The 25,804-nt window shown below is 46.8% G+C and overlaps 2 protein-coding genes across 12 annotated transcripts in view; both read left to right on the top strand.

Annotated features, from left to right (window-relative positions):
* Nucleotides 1–25,804, top strand: part of CAMTA1 (calmodulin binding transcription activator 1) — a 235,628-nt gene that overhangs the window by 7,718 nt on the left and 202,106 nt on the right. For 3 of the 10 annotated variants that reach the window (XM_079326120.1, XM_079326113.1, XM_079326118.1), the window contains exons 1-2: nt 2,499–5,714; nt 15,751–15,869. In XM_079326120.1, the coding sequence (XP_079182246.1) occupies nt 5,357–5,714; nt 15,751–15,869 (477 nt within the window). In that variant the 5' untranslated portion in view covers nt 2,499–5,356. Of the gene's footprint in view, nt 1–2,496; nt 5,715–15,750; nt 15,870–25,804 lie in introns of those variants that run through there. The other 7 variants (XR_013776769.1, XR_013776770.1, XM_079326116.1 and 4 more) reach the window with 4 other exon arrangements.
* SLC45A1 (solute carrier family 45 member 1) overlaps nt 5,803–25,804 on the top strand; it is a 367,325-nt gene continuing 347,323 nt past the window's right edge. Inside the window, exon 1 of one of the 2 annotated variants that reach the window (XM_079326134.1) lies at nt 5,803–5,977. The gene's annotated coding sequence lies outside the window, so the exon portion shown is untranslated. The remainder of the gene's footprint in view (nt 5,978–25,804) is intronic. The other variant, XM_079326133.1, reaches the window with a different exon arrangement.

Here is a 25,804-nt window from a genome sequence, read left to right as displayed (position 1 = left end):
CTTTCATACCTTGGTGACTGGTTTGGCTCCCAGATCCCTATTTATTCAGTTAGAGTAGATAGCAGTCCAATTCTAGAGGAGTTGGAAAAGATACTTGTTTAAAAGCAGGAACACAGCTTTAGGAGTATAACTTTAGGGATTTTAAACATCCTTCCTCATTTGTTCCAGCTGTGGCTAGAGATCCAGTTCCAGACTTGTGCTGAGCTGCAGAACCAACACTGCATGATGGCTTCTGGCACTGAGAGTTTGCAGGATTTAAACATTCTGTCTGGGAAGAAGGGTTAGGATGTGGAGCAAACCATTGCCAGAGAGCAGGCACGTTTTACAGCTTGTTACAGGAGGATGACAGCTTAAAAAGATATTAAGAAACTAATCCTTCCATGACCCTCATTGAACACTGCACTAAAATTCCAACCAAGGAGGCCACGCATGACAATCATATTCCCTCCTTACAGAACAACTCGATTGTTGTATTAGAAAAGAAAGCAAAGAGAAATGTCCTGGATGTAGTGTAGGAAATTGTCTTTACTAAATCTAACCTAGCATTTATGAGCACTGTATATATTATTTGATTTTGCCAGAGTTACATAAACATGGGAGAAAATTGTTAATGTAAGTTGACGACCAGAGTAAATCACAGCCTAATTATTCTTTTTCTCCCTGGCTAAAATTAGAATTTGATATAGTGGTCAATAGACATTTTCTTTAATTTTTGAGACATAATTTCTAATAGCTAATCCAAATGAATTGGAGAAAGTTGCTGCAGAATTGAAAAAATAAATTATCTGAATTTTATGGTGACTTACTGGTAAATCCCCTTAGTTGGAAGCTTTAATTTACCTCATATTTCATTTTTTTTCTCCTCTAAATGGCTTATGGGTGTATATTAGGGCAAAATGATTGTTTCTTTCTTAGTGTCATGGGGTGCTGGGAGCAAAGTAAAGCCAAGGGCTGCAGTGCAGTGTGTAGGGCATGGTGGGACAGTTGCTCCTGGCACCTGCAGCAAAGGCTGGAGCTGTGTCATCCTTCTGGAGCTGTGTGACTGTACTGGAGGGACTGAGGCTCCAGCACTGCAACCCCATGGGATTCCCATCTGGAGCCCTGTAGAGCAACTCCATTGTTGGTCCTGTTCTTGGTGAAACAGGTAAATGTTGTGTTTTGTGGTGAGGTTACTGATTTAGATATCCACAAACTCTTTATGGGGCTTTGCACAGCAAAACCAGCTTTCCTCAGAATCCATTAATGGAGCTGGGACTTTGGAGTTGTACTTAATTTTAGCCTGAGGTGTATTTCCTGTAGTCAGCAGAATTTAACTAGAGGTGGTTTGAGTGTAGTCTTTGTATTTCTGAGGGAAACAAATGGGCTCAGAACTGCAGAAGGAATGGAGAGAATGATGGATCCAAAGCCCATTGTGTAGAAAGTGATTGAGCTCGACCTCCTGCTAGGGGAGTATGTGCTTTTGTCCATTCTGAGTCCAGTATTCTTAGTTCCTGGTAATGTATATTCTCTCCAACTTCCCCACATAATATTAGACAAGTTGGATGTGGTGGAGTGTTAGGTGGAGTATACTTCTTAGGAGAAGCTTTTGAAAGAAGTGCATGTTTTGGAATATTTACCTGTTTTTATTAAACCTAAGAATCTTGTGTACATCACAAATGCAGTGACATGTTTTAAGAGTGGGTTTGTCCACACACATTGTCTGGGTTAAGTCTTGGGTTTATTCCTGGAATGACACCTGGAAGAAACACCTTTGGATTCTGTATGTGGAGAAAGTAAAAAGGGCAAAAGCATTTCATTTCTATCATGTGAGATTTTTCTAATCATCTCATACTTCTGAGAGTATTTTTGTGAAAACATTTGGCATTCCTTGCTTCTAAATCATGAAGTAACTTTGTGCAAACAATTCACAAGAAATGGGGTTCCAACATTGTCATTATGGCTATTAAACCTGTCTGAACTGTTTTCCTTTGTGCTGCTTGCCATAGCAACAGTGATGTGGTGAATATCCATAACAGGGTATTTGAATATATTCTTAACAGTTTTACTTCTGCATATATCTCAGTATCATCACCAAATCATCACATTAACCCAATTAACCAAGCCAGACCCACATCTGCCACAGATTGATAATTAAGAATTTTAAAAGAACTTGGTATTTCACCTCCCTTTTAATGAAACCAACCCAGACACCAATCACCAGCATAGCAGTGGCTTTTATCAGTGTGCTGATAAAAATTATTCATGATTCAGATTGCACAAACTCCTGGCACATCTCCTCTCTTGCTGCTTATCAGCTGGAGGTTGCTCTGTGCAGGTACCCCTGGAAAAATAAGAGTGAGCAAATTTATCCCACACCATCCATGCATGGAGTCTTGTGCAGTTCAGTACCTCTGTGCCTTAGTAGCAATTGGACTGAGTTTTAAACAGTGGGAGCTGGGAAATTTCAAAGATACCAGCAGCACTTCAATTCAAATGGCTTCTTTCTTATCATTTTATTGCACAGGAATTAAATGTAAATATTTGGGGCTTTGCTGGCATGCTGGATGAAGAAATCCCTGTTTAGTATCTCTGGTATTACACAGGTCACACTGCTGTGTACAGAATCACACCTAACATTAGATAATTTCAGGTGTGGGAGATTCAGTTCACTAGGGGTTTGTGACTCCTGGTAGAAAACCTCATGTTGAGGAGGAGAAAGAGTTCATTAGCTAGATGGAGTAGAGTTCATACAGTGCTTCAGTAACTCCTTAAAAATGCTTTATTCATCCTAATCCACACAAAATTTCATTCTTTACAGACCAGGAAGGATCTAGAAAGCCAGGCAGTGCTCTCAGACACATGATAGAGCAGGGTACACTCTGCTGTGCTAGTCCTGGCAGCAGAGCTGTTCCCAACTAGTGCAGCAGCACTTCTATGTTCCCAGGCTGTGCAGGCCAGGAGAAGGCAGGCAGTGTCCTGAACAACCTTGTCCCTCAGAGCATGGACCTCGTTGCTTTAATGAGCCATAGAAGTGCAGAAGGAACTGCTCAAGCCTTGGAGGGAAGAGACAGATGTACACTCGTGTGTGTGCCCAGAGCTGACCTGGCATTTCATTTAGTTTGTGGGTGATGTCAGAGTGATGTGACCCATGTAGAGTCCCCATGGTTACCTGTCCAAAGTGTCAGTGAATACTGCAGCAAGGGTTGTGACTGGTTGTGCCAGTTTCCCTGGCAAGAACAGGAAGGCTGTTTGTGGCAACAATTGCTGTGTGTTTGCAGGGAGCAGCCTGAGTTCCTGCCACAAGCATGGGGGGGCTCAAAAACAAACCAAGCAGCTCTCCAGCATCCCTGTGTTTGCTACCAGAAGGAGGAGCTGTGATTGTCCCATCATTTCTCTCATCTCTTTTCATTGCTTGGTTTTGCCTGGATACCCACATGGAAACTCAAGCTGCCTAAGAATGCCAGCCTGATGTTACAGGGGCTGGAGGTGAGCTGGAAGCACTGTGGGCTCTGCTCCTTGGCTAAGCCAAGTGCCCATTTCTTGCTGAAGAAGAGAAGGCAAGGCAGGTTTGTCCATAGGGGCTCCAGCACCTGCCACCCTGAGGGGAGCTCTGGGGAGGAATTCAGCATGGACTGGCCCTCCACACCTCCATGAGGCATCAACCAAAGGTCTGTGATTTGCATCAGGAGGTTGTTTCCTGTCCCTCTGCACCCTCTGTTAGTCTAATACTATCTTTTGCTGTAATGCAAACTATGAATTACAACAACTGTAAGGCTACCTCGTGTCTCTGCTAAGCATATGGATCGCCTTGGAAGAATAACCAAGGAGAAACATAAATTCCCTACAATTCATCAAGAAAATTGTAGCTCTTTGCCCGTGTGGCAACTGGAAAAGTTTCCCTTTCCAGCATATTTTGAAGTGCTGAAGGAGACAACTGTCTTAGCTGATCCTGTGGCTGCATTAGTATTTGTGGGTATTTATAGGACACTGTACCAGATGAGCTTTCTGACCGTCGGGAGTGAGCCTGTCATTCTGAAGCCTCTTCATCAATGTGCCTTTCACGCTCCACGAGATTAGCAGCTGCTGAAAATAGGAAAAAGGAATTTTCCTTTCTTCTGTCTTAGAAGAGGCCCATCACACCATCCTCCTTTCGTCTGGGCTCAGAAACAGCTTCGGTCCTTAGCAAAGCCAAAGCACCAACAGGTCTTTTTAAAGAAGTTCTGTTCCCAGGAGGATCTAAGAGAAAATATCCTTTTTGTGTGTTTAGTCACGCACATCAAAGGAAACAACCGTTGCAGTCTTGGTTTGCATTGTGCAGGCATTAGCTGTGGTCCAGTTCCACAGGGCTCTGCTCGAGGAGGCTGAAGTGCCCGTGCTCATCAAGCTTTGACCGAGATGGGGCAGACTCAGCCAGGCCAAAAATTCCACTCCTTGGGGCACGTCAGTTTTGAGAAGGACAGAACGACTCCTTTGATGTTGTGGGAGCCCCTTCACAACCCCATTCCCGGCCCTGTGCAGTGTTTGCTGAGTGGGATCTGTGACACTCTTTCACAAACCGTGTCCAAGGGATGGGCAGGACTCTCGCAAACCTTTAACATCTCCTTGGCCACCGTAACTTGGTTCTCTCCACAAATCCTCATCTCCCTGCACAGTGCCAAGAACGCCTGTTTCACCCGAGCATCGTGCTCTGCACCCTGGAACGCTGCGGCTGTGGAAAAGGGTCTAGAGCAGTACTGAAAAATGGGGAAATAACCTTTGCAGCCTCGGGGCCGCCGGTCAGGGCAGGGAAACAGCTCCGGCTTCGTCTGCCACATAGAAAGGGGGTAGAGCCCGGGAGCTGCTCTCCGCCCGAAGGGTTCTTCTCCGCTCCAGGGGCTCGGCATCTCCGTCGCTCCCGGAAGCGCTGGGACCGGCCCAGCAGGGCAGACCCTCTGACCGGGACACGCCGGTACGGCACCGCGTTACTGAGGGCGGTGACAAACGCGGGTCGCAGGTGGCGCCTCTCACAAAACAGCCCCGGGGTGTCCCGGCATGGGTAATTTCGCGCTCTCGGTGTAGTCTCGGCTCCGGTGCTCGGGGCGGGGCGGCCCCGCCGGGCGGGGACTGGCGGCCGCGCCAATCGCCGCCTTTGTTTGGGGTCACCGGGCGCGGAGGGGGCGGTGCCCGCCGGGGCCGCGCGCATCCAGTGGGCGGGGCCGGGGCCGCGGGCCGGCGGCCGGGCCGCGCGCACCATTGGTGCCGAGTGCCGTCATTCTGGCGGACGGCGCGGCTGGTTGGCCGCCGGCGCGCGCGGTGCCGTGCGTCAGCCGCTTAGTCCCGTCTCCCCCGCGGGACGATTGGTTCCGGCGGCTGTCAGTTACGCGCGCTCGGCCCTCCAATGGCTGCTGCGGCCGTCGATCACGCGTTCTGTCCTGCCCCCGCCGGCCCGCCCAGCACCGCCGCTGAATGGCTGAGGCGCGTGCCACTGAAGCGCTGCCGCACTACCATTGGTGGGGCGCGGTGTCCATCGCGCCCATCCCCTCCGGGGACCCGCCCCCGGCCTGCCACGATTGGACGGCGGGGATGTCAGTGCGGCGGATTGACCAATGGGCGGCCCGGGGCGTGCGCGGTGCGCGCGGGGCGGCCGGGCCGGCGGCGGCGCGGGAGGAGGCGGCGCGCGCCTGGTCCCGGTCGCGAGGAGGCGGAGGAGGATGTGGCGCGCGGAGGGGAAATGGCCGCCGAAAACAAGCCGGAAGGTGAGAACGCGGCCGGGCCGCCCCCGCCCGGCGCCGGGCCCCGCGCCGGGCCTGCCCGCCGGGCCGCCCCCGCCCCCCGCCACGGCCCCGCCGCGGGGCGGTGGCGGCGGCACAGGCCGGGCCGCGCGACGCGAAGTTTGCCGCGGCGGCGGCGCCCCCGCGGGGCCGGGCCGGGCCGGGCCGGCGGGCGGGCGGGCCATGTGCGGCAGGAAGGCCGCGTGGCGCGGGGGCCGCAGCGGCCGGGCCGGGCCGGGCTGGGCACGGTCCCGCCTCCCGCCGCCCGCCGGCACGTGCCCGCCCGCCGCCAACATGGAGGCCCCGGCGGCGCGGCCGGCGCGGGGCCGCCGCTCGCCACGGCCGGGCCGGGCCGCCCCCCGCCGCCCCCCCCGCGGCGGCGGCGCACGTGCCTCGCGGGCGCGCGCCCGTCGGAAGCTGGGTGGCCTTGGCCACGGCCCCGCCAGACCGGGGCCTCCGCGCTGCGGGCGGGCCGGGGGCGGGCGGAGCGGCAGGCGCGAAGGTGAGCGCGGCGCGGGCCCGGCCCCGCTGAGGGCCCCGGGGCACCCGACTGAGGCCGAAAGTTGCCGGAGCGGAGGGAGCGGGGCCGGCGCGTCCGCAAGGGGGAAGCGCCGCTCCGCCGCCGCTCCTGCCCCCGGCCCGGCGGGAGCGGGGCTGTGGCCCGGGCTCAGAGGGAGGCGGGTTGGATATTCCGCGTTATTAGAGATAAGTTTGCCTCGGGCGGCGGTGCTAGCCCGGGCCCCGCCGGCCGGGTGGTCGCGGCCGGTACCGGTGTCGGCGCCTCCATCTTACAGGGGCGGGAGGAGAGTGCAGAGGACAGTTCACATCCTCTTCCTAAATCTGCTTGAATATACCAACACCCCAGGGATTGGCCTGGTTGTAGTTGGGCACCTCAAGGAACAGTGTTTAGTAGTAAGTAATAGGGTTGGGGTTTTTTTGTTTTTTTTCTTCTTTATCTGCCACAGCAGATGTGCATCCTTGCCTGGAACCCATTTGCATTCTTTATTGGGAAACCCCTTCATAGATTACAAGGGTTCTTATCCCACCTTTTATTTTTTTCTCAAATTGCTTTGGGAATATATTTTTTGCATTGTTTCTTGGCGGCTCTAGAGCCCCTCTGGGCATAGGTTTGAGTTTTGATTGCGCTGTGAAATTCAAAGGCTCTGCAAAAATCTAAAATTTAAGTAGTAGAGGTGATTTTGAGTGTTGTTGGCTTTATCTTTTACTAATCTCTTTGATGCTCCCAAATCCATTAGTTCGATCTTTCCTTTGGTCTGGAAAACGTCGGGCTTCATTCTTTTCTCACTTGCGTTGAAGTACATGATGAACTGCACTGAAGCAGTGAAATGCCACCTGGCTAACACGGGTGTGTGCGAGGAGAGAGCGAGCGTTCACCTGGACTTGCTGGCTCACATTGTGACGTTTTGGTTCTCTTGGGGGTGACAGTATTGTCACCAAGGCACCGTCGGGTTCCATTCACTTTTCGGGCTTCCTGTGCCAACGTACGATGGATTTTTCCTCTGTAAAGCCCAGGTTTCGGTGTGCTCAGCCTGTGAGGCTGCGGCTCTACGGACCAGGCAGGTCAGTGCTCCCTGACTGGGAACGTAACTTGTCCTTTCCGCTTGATATTTACTGCAACTTTCGTCATGTTTGGTGTTGGTAACTGATTTCAGGGGGCGGGTGAGGTGTGTCTTTGCCGAGGAGATGGGTCGGCAGCCGTGTTTTTTCCCGAGTAGGGCTGTGCGGGAGCTGCCAGCGAGGCGCTGGCGCTGCCCGGCGCTGCCGTCCGGCGTCTCCGCTGGCTGGGCCGGCGCTGTCTCTGCTCTGTGCCCGTGCAGAGCACGGCAGCGTCGCGGAGGTGGCAGCGGAGCAACCCCGGCTCGCCACCGGCGCCCGGGCTGTTGTCGTACGAAGTCACAGAGCTGCTCCCCCGCTGACCTACTTTTGCGGTGGATTTTCAAGGAGACGGCATATAAACCATTCATTCCTTAAGCTTAAACTCCACCTGTCAGAAACTTAAATGGGAATGCTAAATGCGTGATCGAAGCAGAGTGTTTCACCAGTAGTGCAGGTGCTGGAGGAGACAACACAAGTTGCTTTAGATTTGAGTTACTTGAATGAGTTAAAAGCGGATGTAGATGGCAGCTCACGGGCCGGCTGCGGAGCAGCGCTGCTTTCATTGGGGAGCCGCCTGCTCCATCCCCTCGGCGCGGTGCAGCAGCGGCGAGCCTCTGAGCAGCAGCGCACGGCTCTGCAGACCTGCCTGGCCTTGAGCTCCCTGCCGAGCTGCCGTCGGGGCTTCTTGTGCCCCCCCGAGCAGCGGGAGATCCCCAGCGGCAATTGAGGTTTGGAATGAGGCTGGCGCCGCTGTCCCCTGGCTGCAGGAGAGAGTTACACGGCTTGGAGAACTCGGGTGAGTTTCCTCTTTACTGGTTTCCTCGGACAGGATGAGGCTGGTTCGGTGACCCAGCGGCTCTTGCCATCCTGCAGCAGAGGGTTTGTGGGTTTTGTAGTTCCTGCTGTGTTTTGTGCATCTGAGCTGAGCCGGGAGGACTGACCCTTGCCGGTGCCATCTTGGCAGCTGTGACAGCTCTGAACTTGATCAGAGGGTGCTAAGGGGGGTGTCCTTTTAAAAACTTTCTAATTTAAAGTTCAAAAGGGGAAGAATGTACACGGACAGCCTTTTAGTGTTCTCACAGCCAGGTACCTCTAAGCAAGAGCTTTGCAGAGAATAGTGCCCGTGTGTTTTGTGCTTGCTGGCGCAGGGACCCAGGATTTTGTTGTGCGCTGAGTTTGGTTGTGTGCAGTTGTTGAATTTTCTGTCAGGTGAATTTTCAGGGTCATAGGTGGGATAGCAGCAGGAGGTGGTGTTTCCTGAGCTGAGGGTGCTGGTGGCGTGGGCTGATTGAAGAGGGTAAGTGGTGCCTCAGATGTTACTGGCTTTGGAGGGACTATTTGGGGAACAACAGCCTTTTGAAAACAAAACATCCCCGATTTGGTTGTTAAACAGCAAATATTTACTTCCCTCTGCAGAAGTGTTACCTAAGGTTTTATTACTTAAACAAACCTGAACTTAGAGTGTGCTGATGGCTGGGGTTGTGTGCTGCAGGATCGGACTGTCACGGGGAGGAGGCAGCATTTGACACTGAGCTCAGTCCACTCCTTGACCAAGAATTTTTGCTGAATCCCAGCTTTGGGATTTTACCAAAATTTCTGTTGTCGGAATAGAAAGCAAACTGTCTCCTGGTGAAGTTTCTAGACCCTCTTTGTGGGCTGTCAGCCAGCAGGACAGGTTCAGCGAGTGGGCTTCATTCCCTTTTTCAAACATTAAGAACTATATGTTTGTGAGGTCAGTTTTTTGAGTACTTTTGGTATTATGGTAGTGCTATTCCCGACGTAAGGCTTAGGGCTTATTTAAAACTCTGTTTTAAAAATTTAATTCTGCATCTTTTTTTTGTTAATGATTTTCACTATTACTTTGGTTTAAAGGTTTTTTTTTGTTTATTTGTGTCAATTTTAAAACTAAATATGTAGGAAACCTTCCTGGAGACGTATTAACTTAGATTTCATTTTCTGCATCAGAAAATGATGTAGTGAAACAATGACGTAGAAGTACGGTTGAAACGGATACCTTTGAATTTAGTGTTTAAAGACTCAGTGCTGACCTTGCATTACTAGTGCTCTTAAATGGCTCTTATAAAGACCTCCTTACAAAGGTGGATGTTGTGGGACGAAGGGGCAGCATCCTCCCTCTATCCAGATAGCCTTCAGAAAGAGGGAGCTGGAATGTGACCTTTCTTTTTCATTGTCCCTCTGTCTCTGCTTCCATAAGCCATGTGTGTCTGAAGGGAAAAAGCCCCCAACCAACAAACCCAAATATTGCCAGGGAGTGAAAGCAAGGCTGGGTGGAGTGATTGTGGAATACTGGTCTGGTTAATTGAAATGTGCTTCCAGCAGCTTCCTGAAGCTTTGGTGTTCTGCTTCCACACCTCGCTGAGTTTTTGCTTAGTTTTCTCCCCTTACTTTGTGTCCTGTTTTCACCTTCCTTGGCTCCTGGCAGCCTTGTGTTGTTAGTGCTGGGTTAAACCCTGTGGGTTTGGAAGGGCAGGTTTGCCTTAGCCCCAGTCCTTTGGGGTACAGCACCTGCCCTATTCCAGGACAATGCTGAAGGGCCACTCTGTGCTGAGTAGTGGTCATGGCACTGGGTGAACAAGAGTAAACTCTCTTCTCAGTGGACATGGAGTGCTTGCTGTCCTTCTGCTCATATCACACACTTTGATTCAGGAGGCTGGATTTTTCCAGCCAGTTCTCCAGGTGGGTTTCCAAACTCAAAGTGTTTGTGGTATGACAAGAAAGAAGTCAAATATTTGACTGGTAGCTGCGAATATGTAGGTTCAGAGTAAGTGACCACCCTGGCCTTAGCCAATACTTCAGGACTTCAGGAAATATGTTATAATGTTGAGAACATCTGTAGTATTGGGAACTGAGTAAAGAGATGTTTGGGTTTTTTTGCTAGACCTGGCCAGTAATATCCCCCAGTCCTTGGCTTCATTGCCATTGAATTTGATGATGCAATTTTAGTGAAAGCTAAAGGGTGAAGGAATTGAGAACATGTCTCAACCTAAGAGTTGATGGTGATGGTGAACAATGGTTTCATCATTCTGGTGCACTTACCAGATTTAGCAGCTGAGCAGGGAAAGTCAGGCATGAATATGAGGAGCTGCAAAGAGAGGCTGAAGTGACTGCACTGTTTGAACACTCTCAAAGTTTACTTTTAGAGTAGGTCCTTGTGTGCACCTTCTGACTGTAAAGGAATTCTCCTCTTGCTCCATTAACAAGTGTTTGTACCCTGCCTAGGGGGGAGAGGGAAAGAGGAGCTCCTTGTGCTGATGGGGGACAGTAGACTTGGGAGTGTTGTTTAGCAGGGTGCTAAGTGTACAGTATGAGAAATAAACAGCTGATTGTGTCACCCAGCCCTCAGCCAGTGTGTAGGCCCTCATTAGGGAAAATTTGGCTCTTAACTCTTCCCTAAAATGCACCATTCGTAGTTTCACCTAATTGGTGTTCACACTGAATTTAGTTATAAAGTGTCAAGAAACTTCCTGCTATGTGAAAGCACATTACTTGTGGGGAGAACTGGGCCAATGATGCACAACAGTAGCTTTAGCTATATTTGTGTTTCTTACGGTTTTGGAATTGTTTGTAGAGTTTGCCATAGCAACAAAGTATTTATCACAAATAATCCAAGACACTAAGGCTAGATTCAGTAACTTCTAGAGAAAAATTGTTTTATTGCTCATTCTTCATACTGCCACCATCGCTGTGATTCCCATCCTTTCTGGGTTTTTTCCTTTCTTGCTTATTCCATGCAACAGTCATAGAATTGGTGTTAGCCTCTTGCTCTTCTTGTACATTTTTTACCTTTGCCTGAACTGCTTAGTCTTTCCTTGTATCCTCCCCTCAGCCCCAGGCTGCATCCCATGCTGGAGGACTGGGAATGCATTTGCTCAGCCAGTGTCTGACTGAGTGCTGGCATCCAGCAGAGCCCTGCTGAGACAGCAGCACTGCAGAGCTGGACCTGGTTATCTTCTCTTAGCCACCCTTGATTGATATTTAGAAATCTGCTTTTGTTGCCAAGAGATTTACTACTGTAATCATACAAATATTTCTAGCAAACAGACCAAGAGCTGTTGCATTTGCTTCTGTTGCTGCTTGTTTATGGATGGTAGATGCCAGGATTGAAGTTTAACTGAGAGAAATAGCACGGCAGTTATGCAGTTGTTTGGATCTGGAGTCATTCTTTGCATTTATTTCTTCCAGGTGGAGTTTGTTGGATTTGTCTGTTTCTGGAGATCAGCAAGTGACTATGGTGGCCTCTATGCACTCTTTTTGTGGTGCCACTTGTGCACTGTAGCTGCAACTCTGTCCCCTCAATGGCTGATCAGTGATGATGATCAGCTGGATGCCTGCCCCTTTCCCAAATAAGGATGATATTGGGATTTTAGTAAAAACTGTTTTGTACTCAAGTGCCCATTTGTAATGTTTAAACACCTCTTCCCTCTCTTGAGGTGGTTAAGGAGATGGCCAGCCCTAAGTTATTATTTCATAATTATGGGTTTATAAAACTTGTGTTTGTGAGTTTATAGCTTACTTGTGTTATTTATTTCCAGTATGGACCTGTCTTCAGATCACTAGCTGATCAACATCCTTTTGGCAATTTCTTTATTTTCCAGTTACATGTTATATAGGAAAACTATGGTGGTTAACGGGGCTGCAGATCTAAATTCACCTCTTGGATCACCAGAGATTTAAGAACCAGTTAAAGAAAAAGAAAAAGGGGTAGGGGGTTGTTTGGAGAGTGGGGGTAGAACACAGACTCTCTATGATTTGCTGTTGTGCACTTTAAAGTTTTATGGCCCATGGTACATCCCTTGGGAGGATAAAGTGCAAGGAGCATGAAGAAACCCATAAAATGACGAAGGGTTTATGTGGTATAATTAATGTGGAACTTTCCATGAACTTTATAATACTTACACTTTCTTAATTCTACATGAGTTTCTGGTTTGCTAATAAGTAATCTTGGAGATTGCTAATGGAACTTAAATTTTGCATTTTCATCCTGAATTATAACAGGACACGTTGTAGGCTGCTATATTTTAGTCTATAGCTTCCTTACTTGAGTTCTCAGCTGTGGCTGTGCCTGCCTTGGGAAACATTTTTGAGCTGTGGCCAGCTCTGCACTAAAAACCCCCGTGTTGATAGAGCTTTATTGGCAAATCCTCCCCGTGCCAGTGTGGCCCTTCTTGCACAGATGCCTGTTATTGACACTGGATGGATTTGCAGATCTCAGTGTTGTTAGTCGCACCCGTAGCAAAAATAAATGAGGAGAAAGTTCAAGCAAAAATCTGGATTTGCACAGTAAAACCAAATCAGTGCTGGGAAGTTGCAGCTCCTGTTTTTAGCTGCTGAGGAAATTTTCTTTGGGGATAAATGGAGGAGTTTGCCTGCTGGGTGCTCTGCCTGTGCTGCTGGATGAGCAGGTTGTAGAGCAATGTGAATTCTCCTTGTCTGCCTTCACCAGGAGCCCCTGTGGTGGTGGATGGGCTTGTCAGCTGCACTGGAATGGCAGATTTGATTCCAGCCAAGGGATAGCGTTGGGAGGCAGGGGTTGCTCCACTTCCCTAAATATATCATGGTGTTATTTGTGAGGAACAGGACCAGGAAAGTGGTGGTTCATTTGGAAGAATGGGAACTCTAGTTCCACCAGTACCCTCAGTGCCACTGGGTGAGCAATCCTCCTTTCCTCTCCTCTTGCCATCTTCCCTGGACTTTCTTCCTTGCAGGAATGTATTGTGTGATTCCAGAAGGCTGAGAAACAAGTTTGAAGGAAAATGTGTGTACATCATTTGGAGCTATGGGTTCTTCACCCTCATAGCTGGTTGGCTGATTTAATCCTTTTCCAAGGTCAGACCTGGTTTAGAGGTCACTAGATTTAGGATTTGCATCCCATACCATGATGGTTGTGTGTTGTTCTGACTACACAACTTGAGGAGTCCATGATGAAAAACTGGTTGGATTGAAGCAGGAGGCAGTTGTTTTTCACACGGGGGATTTTTTTGGAGTGAGGAAATGCCATTGCTAAATGCAGAAAAGGGAGGCATCCATGAGATGTAGTCGTGTTACAGGATGGTGAGAATGACCTTCCATTGCTGTAATAACAGAAGGTGGGAGATGCTAACAACGGGAGTTGGAAGGTTTAGCGTCAGCAAGTTCTGACAACTTCTACCAAAACATTTTAAAGGGCTCTATTATCCATAGGCACTTTCTGGATTAATAATACTGATAATTGATGACAATGGAAGAAAGTTAATAAAACGAGCTGAATAATTAGAGGTCTGCCAGCCCTGCAAAATAATGGAATGAGTGATAGAGGGCTTGACTGATACGGAGGTAAGGGGAAGTAATACAATTAATGTCAATTAAAATGTGCCCATGGAAAATAAGCTGATGAGATGTAACTGGGATGTAGTTTGGCTGATAAAAGCAATAATGTGTGCTGTAAAATACTTTGCGCCTTAATGAATTGAATGTAGAGCAATGCAGTGTTTTGAATGAGAAATGGAAATGGTGTAAAATGAATGCAGGGAGCGTGAATTGAGTATTGGTTGCATTGGGTGGTGGATCTGGGAATGGCTGGGAGCTGCTGGCATGGCAGGCCTTGCCTGGCTCTGGTCTTTACCACAGGCAAGTTGTGTTTTTGTGGATAACCCCAGGTATTGCAACTTGGGTGTCTGTGAGGCTTGGAGTGGCCCAAGTGCAGGGAAATAGTGATGACAGTCATAGGTGCAGAGCATTGTCTGGAGAGCAGGATGTGGCCAAAAAAGCCCTGTAGAGTCATGGTCTGAAATACTCAATATCCAAATAGAAATCCTGGAATGGCATAATGGAGAGCACCCTCTCTGTGATCTTTAACAGTCCAGCAGAGATCGATCCTGCTTGGCTGCTCCTTGCCCAGGAAGAAGTTGGGAAGTGGCAGCCCTGTTGATTTAATCTGACACAGTTGCACAGTAAAGTTCCTGGTAACTCAGGGAGCGCGCAGGACTCGTAAATTACAGAGCAGCTCACGTTTATCATACACATCACTGCTTATCTTGTAAACTCATCTGCTGGGCTTGCACGAGCAGTTGATTTAACAGCATGTATATTGTTGAACTTGACACATCCAAGAGTCTAATCAAGCTTTAAGAATACCAGGGATGTCTGGCTGCTGGTGTGAAGTCTCTACAATTCCTGAGTAATTTCTAAGAATGATCGTGAGCCAGGCTCTGTCAGGTTCACTGCGGGTCACAGGGAATGTCTGTGTTATACAGAATTGCAGAGGAGTTTTATCATAGTGCTGGCATGTGTTTTATGACATAAAATGATTAGATGTGTGAAGTGAAGTTAATATCCTTTTTCTGTACATTTCCAAATGGGAAATGACTATAAATTAATTTTGTAGGGTAAAATGCCAGTGAGGAACTGTACTGCTTGTGTAGCACTGCCCAGGATCTGTCTTGGGATGCATGAGGCTGGTGGAAGATGAGAGAGATGTGGTGTGTTTGGAGGGAGAACTGATGAACTTCTGCATTCTGGCTGATCTCTCTTATGCTGCTGCTCCAGTTCCCTTTCCTGTGGGGGCTGATTTGGTTGATAAACACGTGCATTTTATGGGTGCTCTGATATTTTTGATGGTGATAGACATCTTCAAGGTGCTGCTGTTGGGACTGCTGTAGGCTGGTGTGGGATTGCAGGGCTTTTTGGGACTCAGGTCTTTTAAGGGGAATTGATGCACCTTCTACACATATAACAATAAAACCCAATACTTTTGTATTATTTAGTATTTTTGCTTTTGAGACCTTTGGCCATGGTGAGGTAGGAAAATTTCCATCCCTCTTCCTCACTCTTATGTTGAAGAACTACATTTACTTTCTGAGCTGTGAATGGAAATAGAAGTAAGCTGGGTTTGAATCAGGTATGGCGTGTTTTAGTTTTAAATGAGCTAATAGACCTTGAGTTGCATTTCTGCTGCAGCTTGACAAAATTATAGCAGTTGCTGGGTCTCAGTGCTTATTTACTTGCAAATCCTGTCAAGTGTGAACTTCATTTATGACTTTGCTGGCAGGTCGTGCTGCTGGTGGTCACAGCTTCTGCAGTGTTTTGTTGCTATTGCTTGTAAAATTTGCTACTGAGGGAAATAATGAGCTAAAATAGGCACAGGTAAGCACACACAGACTCCTTGTAACCAAATCTATCACAGCTCTTCTAAAACTTTGCAGCTTGAAAGAATTAAACTGTATTTATATTTCTGAAATAAAGTTACAATTTCAAGAGAAAGCTGCAATTATTGCCATAACAAATTGCTCCTTTTGGACAGGGCAACTGGGGAGTTTCCAAGTCTTGTCCTCGCTTGAGTCTCCTGGTTGCAACCACCCATTTTCCTGTGAATGTGTATACATCACGTGTCTCCTCTTTTTCCTAGATGATCATGGGAACAGCAATGGCAGTCATGTAAAAATCTTTTTACCGAAGAAGCTGCTTGAATGTCTACCAAAATGTTCAAGTTTACCGAAGGAGAGGCACCGCTGGAACACTAACGAGGTAGTTAAATGTCTTACTTCTTCTTAAATGTACCAGCTTACTTAATGCTTATGGATTGTTTTGTGAGAGCATGCCATGCAAGTTACAGGATATGAATTCCCTGGCTCTGGAACCTATTCCATAAATAATAAGTCCTAGTACATGCTGAAAGTGAGCTTTAAGTGAGACTTGAAGGCAAATATGGAAGTTGACTTCTAGTACAGTAGGAGTCTATTGCTCATGTGTGTGTGACTTTTCTCAGAGTCAAATCTCATACCACCTTAATGACCTGTTTCAAAATGGTTTAAAATTGGATAGGTGTGTTTGTACTGTGATGAATAAAGTGTTACTTTCCTGTACATGAAGACTTCTGAACAAAAAAGCAGTGTGTGTTCTTTCCTGCCACTCAGGGTCCTGGGAAATAACCAGCTTACGTCTGTCTGAGTAATCTTGTTAAGAACAAGGGAAACCCAGAACTGGGTGTTTTTTGCTGGAATCCGGTTACCTTGAGTATGCTGGTTCACAAATCACCTCTTGCTGCATTATGATTGGGGTAATTTAAATATAAAAAGAAGTATTTAATATTCTGTGAGCCAAGGTGAAGTTAAAGAACAACCCAGGTAGCTCTACAATCCCTAGGCTTTATATTCCTGCTGTGCAGCTGTGCTGAATGTTCCATGGCACTACCTAGAGTGTGTAGTTTTAGTTTTCATTGGCTCTGTCTTAGCATAGGTTTGCCATATTTATGAGAATCACTTAATAATAGAGGCAATCCACTTGGAGGAACAACTGTAAGGCTCCAGTTAGTGTCTGCTTATTGGGAACTGACTGGTCCTGTTCCTCTGATCCCTCCTTTGTAGATCTAAACTTGTTAACAGAACCTGTGCTCATGAGTTTAACACCTGCAAGTGGCAGCTGAGTGCAGGATCAAACACAGCTCACTTGTGTGTGTGTGTTTGCTGAGCGTAGAATCAATCACAGAGCAGTGACTGTGTGTATTTTTCAAAATTGGAGTCCTTATGTCTCTTCTGTTTGGTGTCTGGAAGTTAAAATCAAGTATCTATTTTTAACTTACCCAGTACTGTGATGGAATGAATTGGGTCTTTGGGGCAGTTGCTGGCCTTGGCTTTTTTGTGTAGATGTTTTTGTCTTGGGTCATTTGAAATTAAATGTAAATTGTAGAAAATACAGGTTGCAGTTTATTGTGTTTATACTAATGGGGACAGGGCATGGAGCAGTGGCAATTCTAGTGACTCTGATAGATGATATTAGGACAGAGTTGGGGGAAAGCAAGCTCTGCACAGGTTTGTGACAGAATTATGTTCTTCCCTCTTACTGGAAAGAGCTGCTTAGGGTGGGTTTTAATCACTTTCATATTGCTCTGCCCCCCGTGCAGAACTTTGTGCACACACTTGCACACGTGGCTTTGGGCGTGTGGAGCTTCCTATGGGTACAGGGTATGGCAAAGTTCATTATGAGGCTGAAAACTATTATTCCTGAGCAGAAGCAGGAAAGTGCAGGTGCTTGGTGTGGTGTAAGAGGTTGGGAGGAGAATTTGGGAGCGTGGCTGTTCTCGTAGGGGTCGTGTCAGTGTTTTGGGCAGTGAGGAGTGAGCACTCTGCCCGTGCTCACCAGTGTATTCCTGGAGTGTTGTTGTCTGCTGCTGTAATTCTGGATGGATTGTTTGCTGATAGACACAGGTCATCAGCTGGGACATTAAACCAGACCCAGCCCTTCTCTGTCTTTTTGAATGTCAAATTCTTCTCTGTCTTTTGTATCCCCTCTTCACAAATCTCTCACTGAGACTGTTATGCTGTGGGGATGTGGAAGGAGCTGGGTCTGTCCGTGGGTTGTAGCTTGTGCTGACTCTGCCAGCTTGTGTGGTGTGGCTGGTGCAGTATCCCTCTTGCAAGATTTAAATGAAACAGCTTTTCTTGTGGCCAGAGAATTTTTGGCCCCATTAGCTCAGAGGGGGGGAAAAAATAGAAAAAGCCAGAGTCTTATGCCTAGATGAAGTCTTGGAAATTTGTGTTAATTATGGGGGAGGAAGGAGCTGAGCTTCCAGATTTTATTGCCTTCCCCACCCCCAATCTGAAAGTTTAATTCTGTGCACTGTTATAAAACTTGAATTTTTCTTCGGGTATAATTGAATAATAATGTTGGGCTACATTCCTGAGGCATTCCTAGGGGAATAATTTTTTTCATCTGAGTACACAGGTGTTCTGCCTATGCTGTTGAAGACAGAAGTTGTAAAGTAGAGAAGAAAAAGTTGTGTTTTATACAGTGGTATTTCCAGATAGTTGGGGGTGGAGAAACTGTGTCCTCATGAGAGCTGGGTGGGCTGTGGATGACTTTACACGTAGTAAAATCACATGATGAGCAGCAAGAGAAATGGAGCACTTAAAAATGGTTCAAACATGTTATTGAGGTGCTTGCTTTCCATCGGATCATGCATTTGCTACTTGAAATGTTTGATGGAAATACATTTCCATACCAAGAAGTCATCTTGTCTTAAATCAAGTTTATAGCGGTTTTATATTTCCTACTGAAGGAAGTGTTCCTTCTAATTCAATTTTTTTTACCAGAGATAGAAAATCTTAAGTTAAGCCTAGCAATTTAATTACAGATTTACATTTTTGAAATGCCTGTAAAGGTGCATTGTGCTTATTTCTCCGGTTCTGGGAGAGGATAGAGATGGGGCTTTCATATGATTTCTCACATTAAGACAAATGAGTTAGTTGCCAGAAAGTTCTGCAGTGCTTTGTGCTTGTGAGAGAGTTCCTCACTCTAAGGGTTTAGTTGTTGTTCGCTGTGAACCATTTTAGGTTTTGTGAAATGCAGATCCAGTTTGGTTTCTGTGAGTGGATGGAGCAAGGGCTTCTGGCTAGTGCACTGGCAGTACACCCTGAGTGAGAATTTTGGGAGCACTGGATCTCTTCTCCCTTCCATGAGAGTGGGGCTGGGCTCCCAAAACAGGGCTGGACAGAGCCACACTCCAGGTGCCCCAGCTGAACTTCAGTGTCCCCTGACAGAGGTGGTGAAGGTCATTACCTGCTAGTCACTTTGGGCAGCAAGGTACATCGTCTGCAGGAGATGCATCCCACTGCTTTCTGTCTGGGAAGTGGGAGCTTCCTGGGGTGCTGGGGCTCAAGGATGTTGGAGTAACCTTGTCTCTGCACATGGCTTGCCAGGCACTGACTGGATTGCAGCTCTGAACAGAGATGCCATTTGTTAACAGTTGGCAGCCGCAGTCATTAATCATCCTTGTAAACACTTAATGACACGGTGCGAGATAGAAGCAAAAGTTAAACATTGGAAATGTAAAATGCTGTCTTGGGCTTTGGTTCCAACAGGATTCTCTATTTACAGTCTGTTGGGAGAAGCCCAGAACTTCCATGGTAGAAAAAGCCAGCAGCAATTGCTCCATGTGCTTAGGCTTGTCTTGAGGGGCATGGCAGAACTGCCGTGCTCCCTAGAGTCAACCAGCATCCACATTTTGCAGATTCCAGGCTCAAGTACTGCTTGGGAGAGTATTCAAATAATGCAGTTATGAAAGTCTGTATTTTAGCATTATTTAGCATAGGAAGAAACCCTCTCCCTCTGCTGCCCTGGGGCCCAAGTCTCGTGCTCACTGACATCTCGATGTGCTCTGGCATTGCTTTGCTCGCATGACACTGACATTCTCCTTTTCACTTGACAACGAGTTATTTGCCATCTTTTCTCTAAAGCACAGAGAAGATCTTGAAGGTTTGGAGAATTGCCTGAGGGACGTGAGGGACCCAGACTGATGGGGGAGTGAGTCTGGAGCCTTTGGGCTGGCTGTGATGCTCTGAGATGCTGGCAGGGAGGAAGTGAAAGCGATAGGTCCCTGCTGCTGGGCTGCCGGCAGCTGGTCACCGCACGGCTCCTGTCGCCACGTGTTTGTTCATCGAAGCCCTGCTCTGCTACTGCTACTCCTTTTTTTTTTTTTTCTTTTATTTTAGTGTTTCTAAGTGCCTTTTAGAATTGACTCTTACATTAGAAAACTTTAAAAACCTCCTTGTTTTAAGGCTGCCTGGGATGGTGCGGTTTATTGTAACCCTGCACTGCATGTTCCAGTTCATTTCTTATTCACCAAACTAGCTGAATGCATTACAAGTTTGTGTTGTTGAGCAAGTGTATGGGACTGGTTTGTGTCACCAGCACAGTTGGAGCAGGGAAGGGTTGTTGGTCCAGGTCACTGTGTCCCCTTCAGATGGCAAAACTCAGTGGAAAAGGAACAGTGCTCAGTACAGTTCCCTGTAGACTCTGAAGTCGATCATATTTTTTTTAATGCTTTACATCAATTAATTCAGATGTGTTGAGCTGGAGCGCAGGGTTCCCAAAGCCAGAGGCCACTGGTGGCTGTTGTGAGAGCCCTGTTCTGCTTAAGAGCACTCCCAGGGCTTGGGACATCCTTGTGGTCTGTGTCAGCTCTGGGGTTTCTCAAAAGCAATAAGAATATTGAATTTAGACTAATTGCCTTCTGCCCACGTGATTGCATATAAAATACTCCAATGGTAATGGCAAATGCTGTTACTAGAAGTGCTGTTGGTTTCTGTTCCGCCTGATGATCCCCCACTGCAGGAGCAGCAAGGAAGTGGTTGCAGACCAGCTCCCACATAGCATCTCCTCCTGCCCCTGCTGAGCTGGGGACTGAGGCACCTTACAGCAAGGTTTGGGAATGGCAGGGGATACCTTGTTGGGGGCACAGTGTTTGCCAAGTGCTGGAGCAGCAGCCAAGAACGTCCATGAAATCCAAAATGCCAGTGTTGATTCTCACCCTTCATTTCAGTGGTGGTGGCAAGTGAAATGCAAGGGAAGCAGTGTGAGCAGAGCAGAGTGAAGTGTTTCACAGAAGTGTTCATACACCTGACTGGGCTGTCTGGCACGTGGGGGCGGCTCCTCCCGCTGCGCCTGTGCTTGCGCTTTGAGGCTGATCCGTGAACGAGGCAATTTCTCTAACAGAAGCACTTAATTGTGGGTTTATTTTGTGAAATTAATGAAATTCTGTGCTTTGCTTAATGTGCAAAGCAGGAGTGTGGTGCTGTCATTGTGTTTGCAGTTCCTCCATTGTGTTTACAGCCCTGGTGACTGCTGTGAGTGGGCTGGGGGTTGAGCAGAATTGGAAGGTTACCTACCAATCCGGGTGATTTATAATGAGGGCAGTAATACCTGTTCATTCTGTACTGTTCATGCTTAAACACAGAGAGGATCCTCATCTCCCTCTTATGAAAACCTGGCTTTTTTCCCTTCCCTTTGGTTCATGTTAGGGTCAGTGAAAAAGAGCTGATCTTGTGGTGCTGGGCAGTTAGTATGTCAGAGTGCTGGAACTGGAGTGATTCCTGTAAAGCAGAGCAAACAGATGGAGGGTTGGGAGTAATTCACTGATTTTTCTTTAATTTATTTTTTTACTCCAAGTGAACTTTTTTTAATACATTAAATTAACTCATTAACTTTTTTTATATTTAATGATAGCCTAAAGAAAAAAAGTACCTCATAATTAGTTTTAGCATATTGTACACAAAGTATAAAATGTTGATGGTATTTAACTGCCTGGCTGTTACTAGTAACCTATCAAAGTACCTCTGAATATTGGTCAGTGGTGTTAGGGCTTTTTGCTGTTTGACACTTCCAGGTTCCTCCACAGAGTGGGTGTTGTAGATGAGTGTAATTCAGTAGCAACAAAAGTGTGTCCAGACACCTGGATTGCTGTACAGTGGCTCCAGATACTTTGTCTGTCTTCTGGGAAAATAAGGTGGAGTATTATTTCCTCCAGTTGAAGTACCTGCTGTGCTTTTCCTAACCTGCATCATCTGTGATGGCTCATCCTTTTAACTGTGATTATCCTGAAGAGTAGTATCAAAAGCAGAAGTGGAATCTGGTGTGTGAGGAATGAAAAGTTGGAGTTGCTGGTTATGGAAACCCTTCTTAAAACATGAGGGAGTCAGGAGAGTGGATTAATTCAGTTAGTATTTACCTGTTTATCTGTACCACCAGCAGTAGTGGTAGGTACACTGCATTGTGTGTCTGGGTCTCTGGCTTGTCCAGCACTGAATAAAATACTCAGTGGTGTTACACAAGGTGTACTTCCACCTTATGCAAGGAAAATGCTACAACAAAGTCAATTTAGAAACTCAGTCTCTCTGCCAGGGCCTGGCACGTACACACACAAAGGAATTGGTTTATTTGGCAAATGAATGGGAACTGAGGACATTATATTTGTAAGGGATTGAAATCCTGTCATCTTGGTCTCAGGTTTGCTGCTTCTAATGGTGGCTGTTTCATTTGGAAGGGAAAAATCAAAAAATGTAGATGAGAAAGAAAATAAAAACTAGATATGAAGGAAAAAATTAGTGCCTGTGAAAGCAAAGGTTTCCTTCTGCTGTGACCTAAGGGAAAAAGGGAAAGAAGCAGTGGTCTTTGTGGGGAACAGTGTCCTAGGCAGAGCAGGAGAGGGCATAATCCACTGCAACAGGGGGGAAAGAAAAATCAGTCGAATCTCTGTGCTCATTCCTTTGTATCTGGTGTCTGTGCCCTGTTGCTGACAGACTGCAGGAGCTGGGAGCTGTTTGCAGCACAGAGCCCTGGACCCAGCCAGGCACTGGAGAGCTGTCTCACCTTGGGGCTGTGCCCCACCATTCTTGTCCCAGGGCTAAGATGTTCCTGGAGTTACCTAAAACTCATCTGTGCAAACTTTTTGTTACCTGAGAAGTTGTGAAGGAGCCCTGCTGCATTGGTGTGTCCTGCAGGCATGTCCCTGTCATGCACCTTGAGGTCCTCCTGGTCACACAACTCATATTGATGCCTTCAGACTTAATTATCTGATGAGTCACTGCACGTCTGTGTCTGTGCTGTTATTACAAAGTTGCTGGGTTCCCAAAATCTTTGATATCCAGGTCGTCTGGCACATCTAGAGTGTGAGGTGTGGTGAGAGGAGGCAGCCCAGCACAGCAGTGAGGGAACAGCAGAAATGTGGCCACAGAAACTGGAATTGGTAAATGCTGGAAATAATGGCAGGAACTGAATTTTGAGGTTAACAAGCAGTAGCTTTAGCAGGAGGGTTTGCCAGACACTGTTGCTGAGGAGGAATATGGACCTTCTTGTAATCTTCAGCAGGTTCCTGACTGTGACATGCATGAAGCAGGAATGACATGGAAAGAAGGGACATTTTCTGGGAAAACATCCAGAGAGACTGGATCCTTGTGCTACAGCTCAGTGCTATGTACAGTGATTCTCTGACACTGGGGGCTTCTTTGCCTTGGAAGGGCAGGGTTTTGTGCAGGGACTTTGTTTCTTGGCTTTAAGCACAGAGCTGGTTTGGTCCAGATAAGAGTCTCCCAAAACTTAGTGTCTTGCCAGGCAGGGGGAGGGATGCTGGAATAAAGAGGAATGCAGTGCCCTTGGTGGTTGTCTTTCTCCAAAAGTTATCTGATGTAAATATTACGTTCTCTGCATAAATTTAGTATAGATAATTGACTGCATCTTGCTTGGAAATGGGTACCAAAGGTTGTTTTATAGCTTCTGTGTAATTGAAATTCCAGGAGGAGAGGCCTTTGTCTTGGAAACCACATTTGAATTACTTTTTTATTGGAGTGTTAAAGCAATATGTTACGATGTGAGGGATTCAGTGTGCGTGTGTGTCAATAATTACCAGATTTCCACAGTTATAGTGAATAAAGAAAACTGTTGAAAAAGCATGTCAAACTTTCCCTGAAAAGCAGCAATCCAGCAGTTGTGTTGACAGCCAGGAGTGGTCAGTGCTAATGCAGGACCTGCAGCTGCCTCGTAGCCTCAGTGCTGAAAACAGTTTGTGAGACAGGAAACCAGTGCTCCAGCATGGAAAGGGGAAAGCTCTAAGGAGCCTGTCTACAGGGAGGTTAATAGCAACAAGCCAAAGTGGCTGGAAACAGGCCACCAGGATGGCCAGAGCATCATGGCCACAGGCATGGTCAGTGGCTGCAGGAGGGTCAGTGGCCACCAGCACAGGAGAGCAGCTGAGTGTGCTGCCGTGGGCTGGGAATGGAGTGCAAGAGCTTTGATGTGCTTCCATAGAAGGTTCTAGTTTTACTCACTGAAGCTCCTTTGTTTTGCAGAGATCTTGATGCAGACGCCCTTTTGGATTTCTTTTTAATAGTGTGTGACCCTTCACCTTTGATCCCTTGACCTGCATTACTTTGGTAACCATTTCATTTTTTAAATTTCATTTCATTTTTAATTTTGGTGTGTAAGCTGTAACATTTCATCATTTTAAACTGTAGCGTTCTTTGACCTCCCCAGATGTCTTTTCTTTTCTATGAGGATGCACAATGTTGGCTTTTCTTGAATAAACATTATTTCAGTTGTTAATAAAATATGTATTTTTCGTTGGTTTTTGCTTCTTTTAAGTTTAACTGTGTGTATGTTGCCTGTATAATACTTCACTTCTTTTGATCTGTGTTCTCCCACTTAATCTATTTTGATATTTATGTGCATCTTTGCTTTTAATTCACATTTTTTCTACAGTTCTTTTGTTCAGTAAAACCCATGTTCATGGCCTGTCCATGGCCCATCCATGTCCCCTTCTAGTCAGCTTTTAAAGTAACCTTGGGAGCATTATAGATACACTTATGAATAAGAACTATTCTTTTGCTGTTAATTTTTTTTTTCCCTGTCCTGAAGTTAACTTTTCCTAACCATCAGCTCCAAACTGATAGCTGTTTTAATAAAAGATTAGGCTTCAGACCAAAATGAAAATCTCACTTGAAACTCAATTTGCATTTATTTTTCTGTTATCATTGGAGCCCAAAGGGAAGTTATCAATGCTTGGAGCTGTGCTTTAGGCACGCCTGTGCTTTGGGAAGCAGCGTTGTGTGTACGTGGGATGGCAAAGCCCCCAAAGCTTAGTTGGTTCTTTCCATTTTCCTGTTGAAAGGGAAGCAGTGGATAAGACAGATTTTGGCCAGATTCTATTTTTATCTGGTAAATGATCATATGAAATCCACTGAGCACGGCCCACTGAAGTACAGATTACTTTTTAAGTGTCTCATTATTTTATTCTCTAACATTTAATGCTGAAGTTTTAATTGCACACAGATGAAGCTGCTAAATGAGCACTGAAATGGATTTAGGTCTTCTCAGAGCCTTGTTGATGCTTATAAAACTTTATATCGTTCATTAGGACTACAGATTAAAATTGTAGTGAGCTGTTCACATAGTGCCACTTGGCTCTGCTGGTGCCTGGCCTCTGGAGGAGCCTGAAGCTCACCTGAACTACCTCCTGCTGACTTTCCCCAGGGAAACAGGACTGCATTTGGCTCTGCTCCCCTGTCTGGGGGTCCTGCTGACCTCCAGGGCTGAGCCTGAGTTGTCTCCTTCCCCCCTGAGTCCTCTGTGAGTCTTGAGGGATTCAGCCCTAGCAGATTCTACCTGGACAGTGGGGATGCACCATCATCCAGAACCTGGTTCAGGAGACAGCTGGTTTGAATTGGCATCCCTGCCTCAGAAAGGTATTTCCAGCACTGATCTTTTAAACTGCCCTTGTATGGCAAAATTGCCTGCTAAAATAGTGGCAGATCCAGTATTCACAGAATCCCCTTCCCAGCACCTCTGTGTCACTGTGTGAGTTTCTCTGACCCTGTGACTATGAGCTCTGTTGGACTGTCACAGCCTCCATCAGTGCTTGAAGCATTCAGGTGGATTTTTCATTCCCCTCCTGTTCCAAATTTTAGCTGGAATTGTTTTTGTAGACCTGGAGTTGTCAGTTCTGGTACACAGAGTGCTGCTCCTCACAGAACCTGTCTGGGATAGCTGGGATTTGGCTTTGGCTTGGGTTTAATGCTACCTGTCAGCCTAAGAAGAAGAATCCTCCAGAAACCATTTTAAGCCATTTCTCCAGTTTCCAAAACAGGGTTTTTAAAACTCAATGGGAAAAAAATACTTACTTTTCCCAAGAAAAC

Source organism: Erithacus rubecula, assembly GCF_903797595.1.
Source record: "Erithacus rubecula genome assembly, chromosome: 24".
Taxonomy (NCBI): domain Eukaryota; kingdom Metazoa; phylum Chordata; class Aves; order Passeriformes; family Muscicapidae; genus Erithacus; species Erithacus rubecula.
This window is presented reverse-complemented; position numbering and strand designations above follow the sequence as displayed.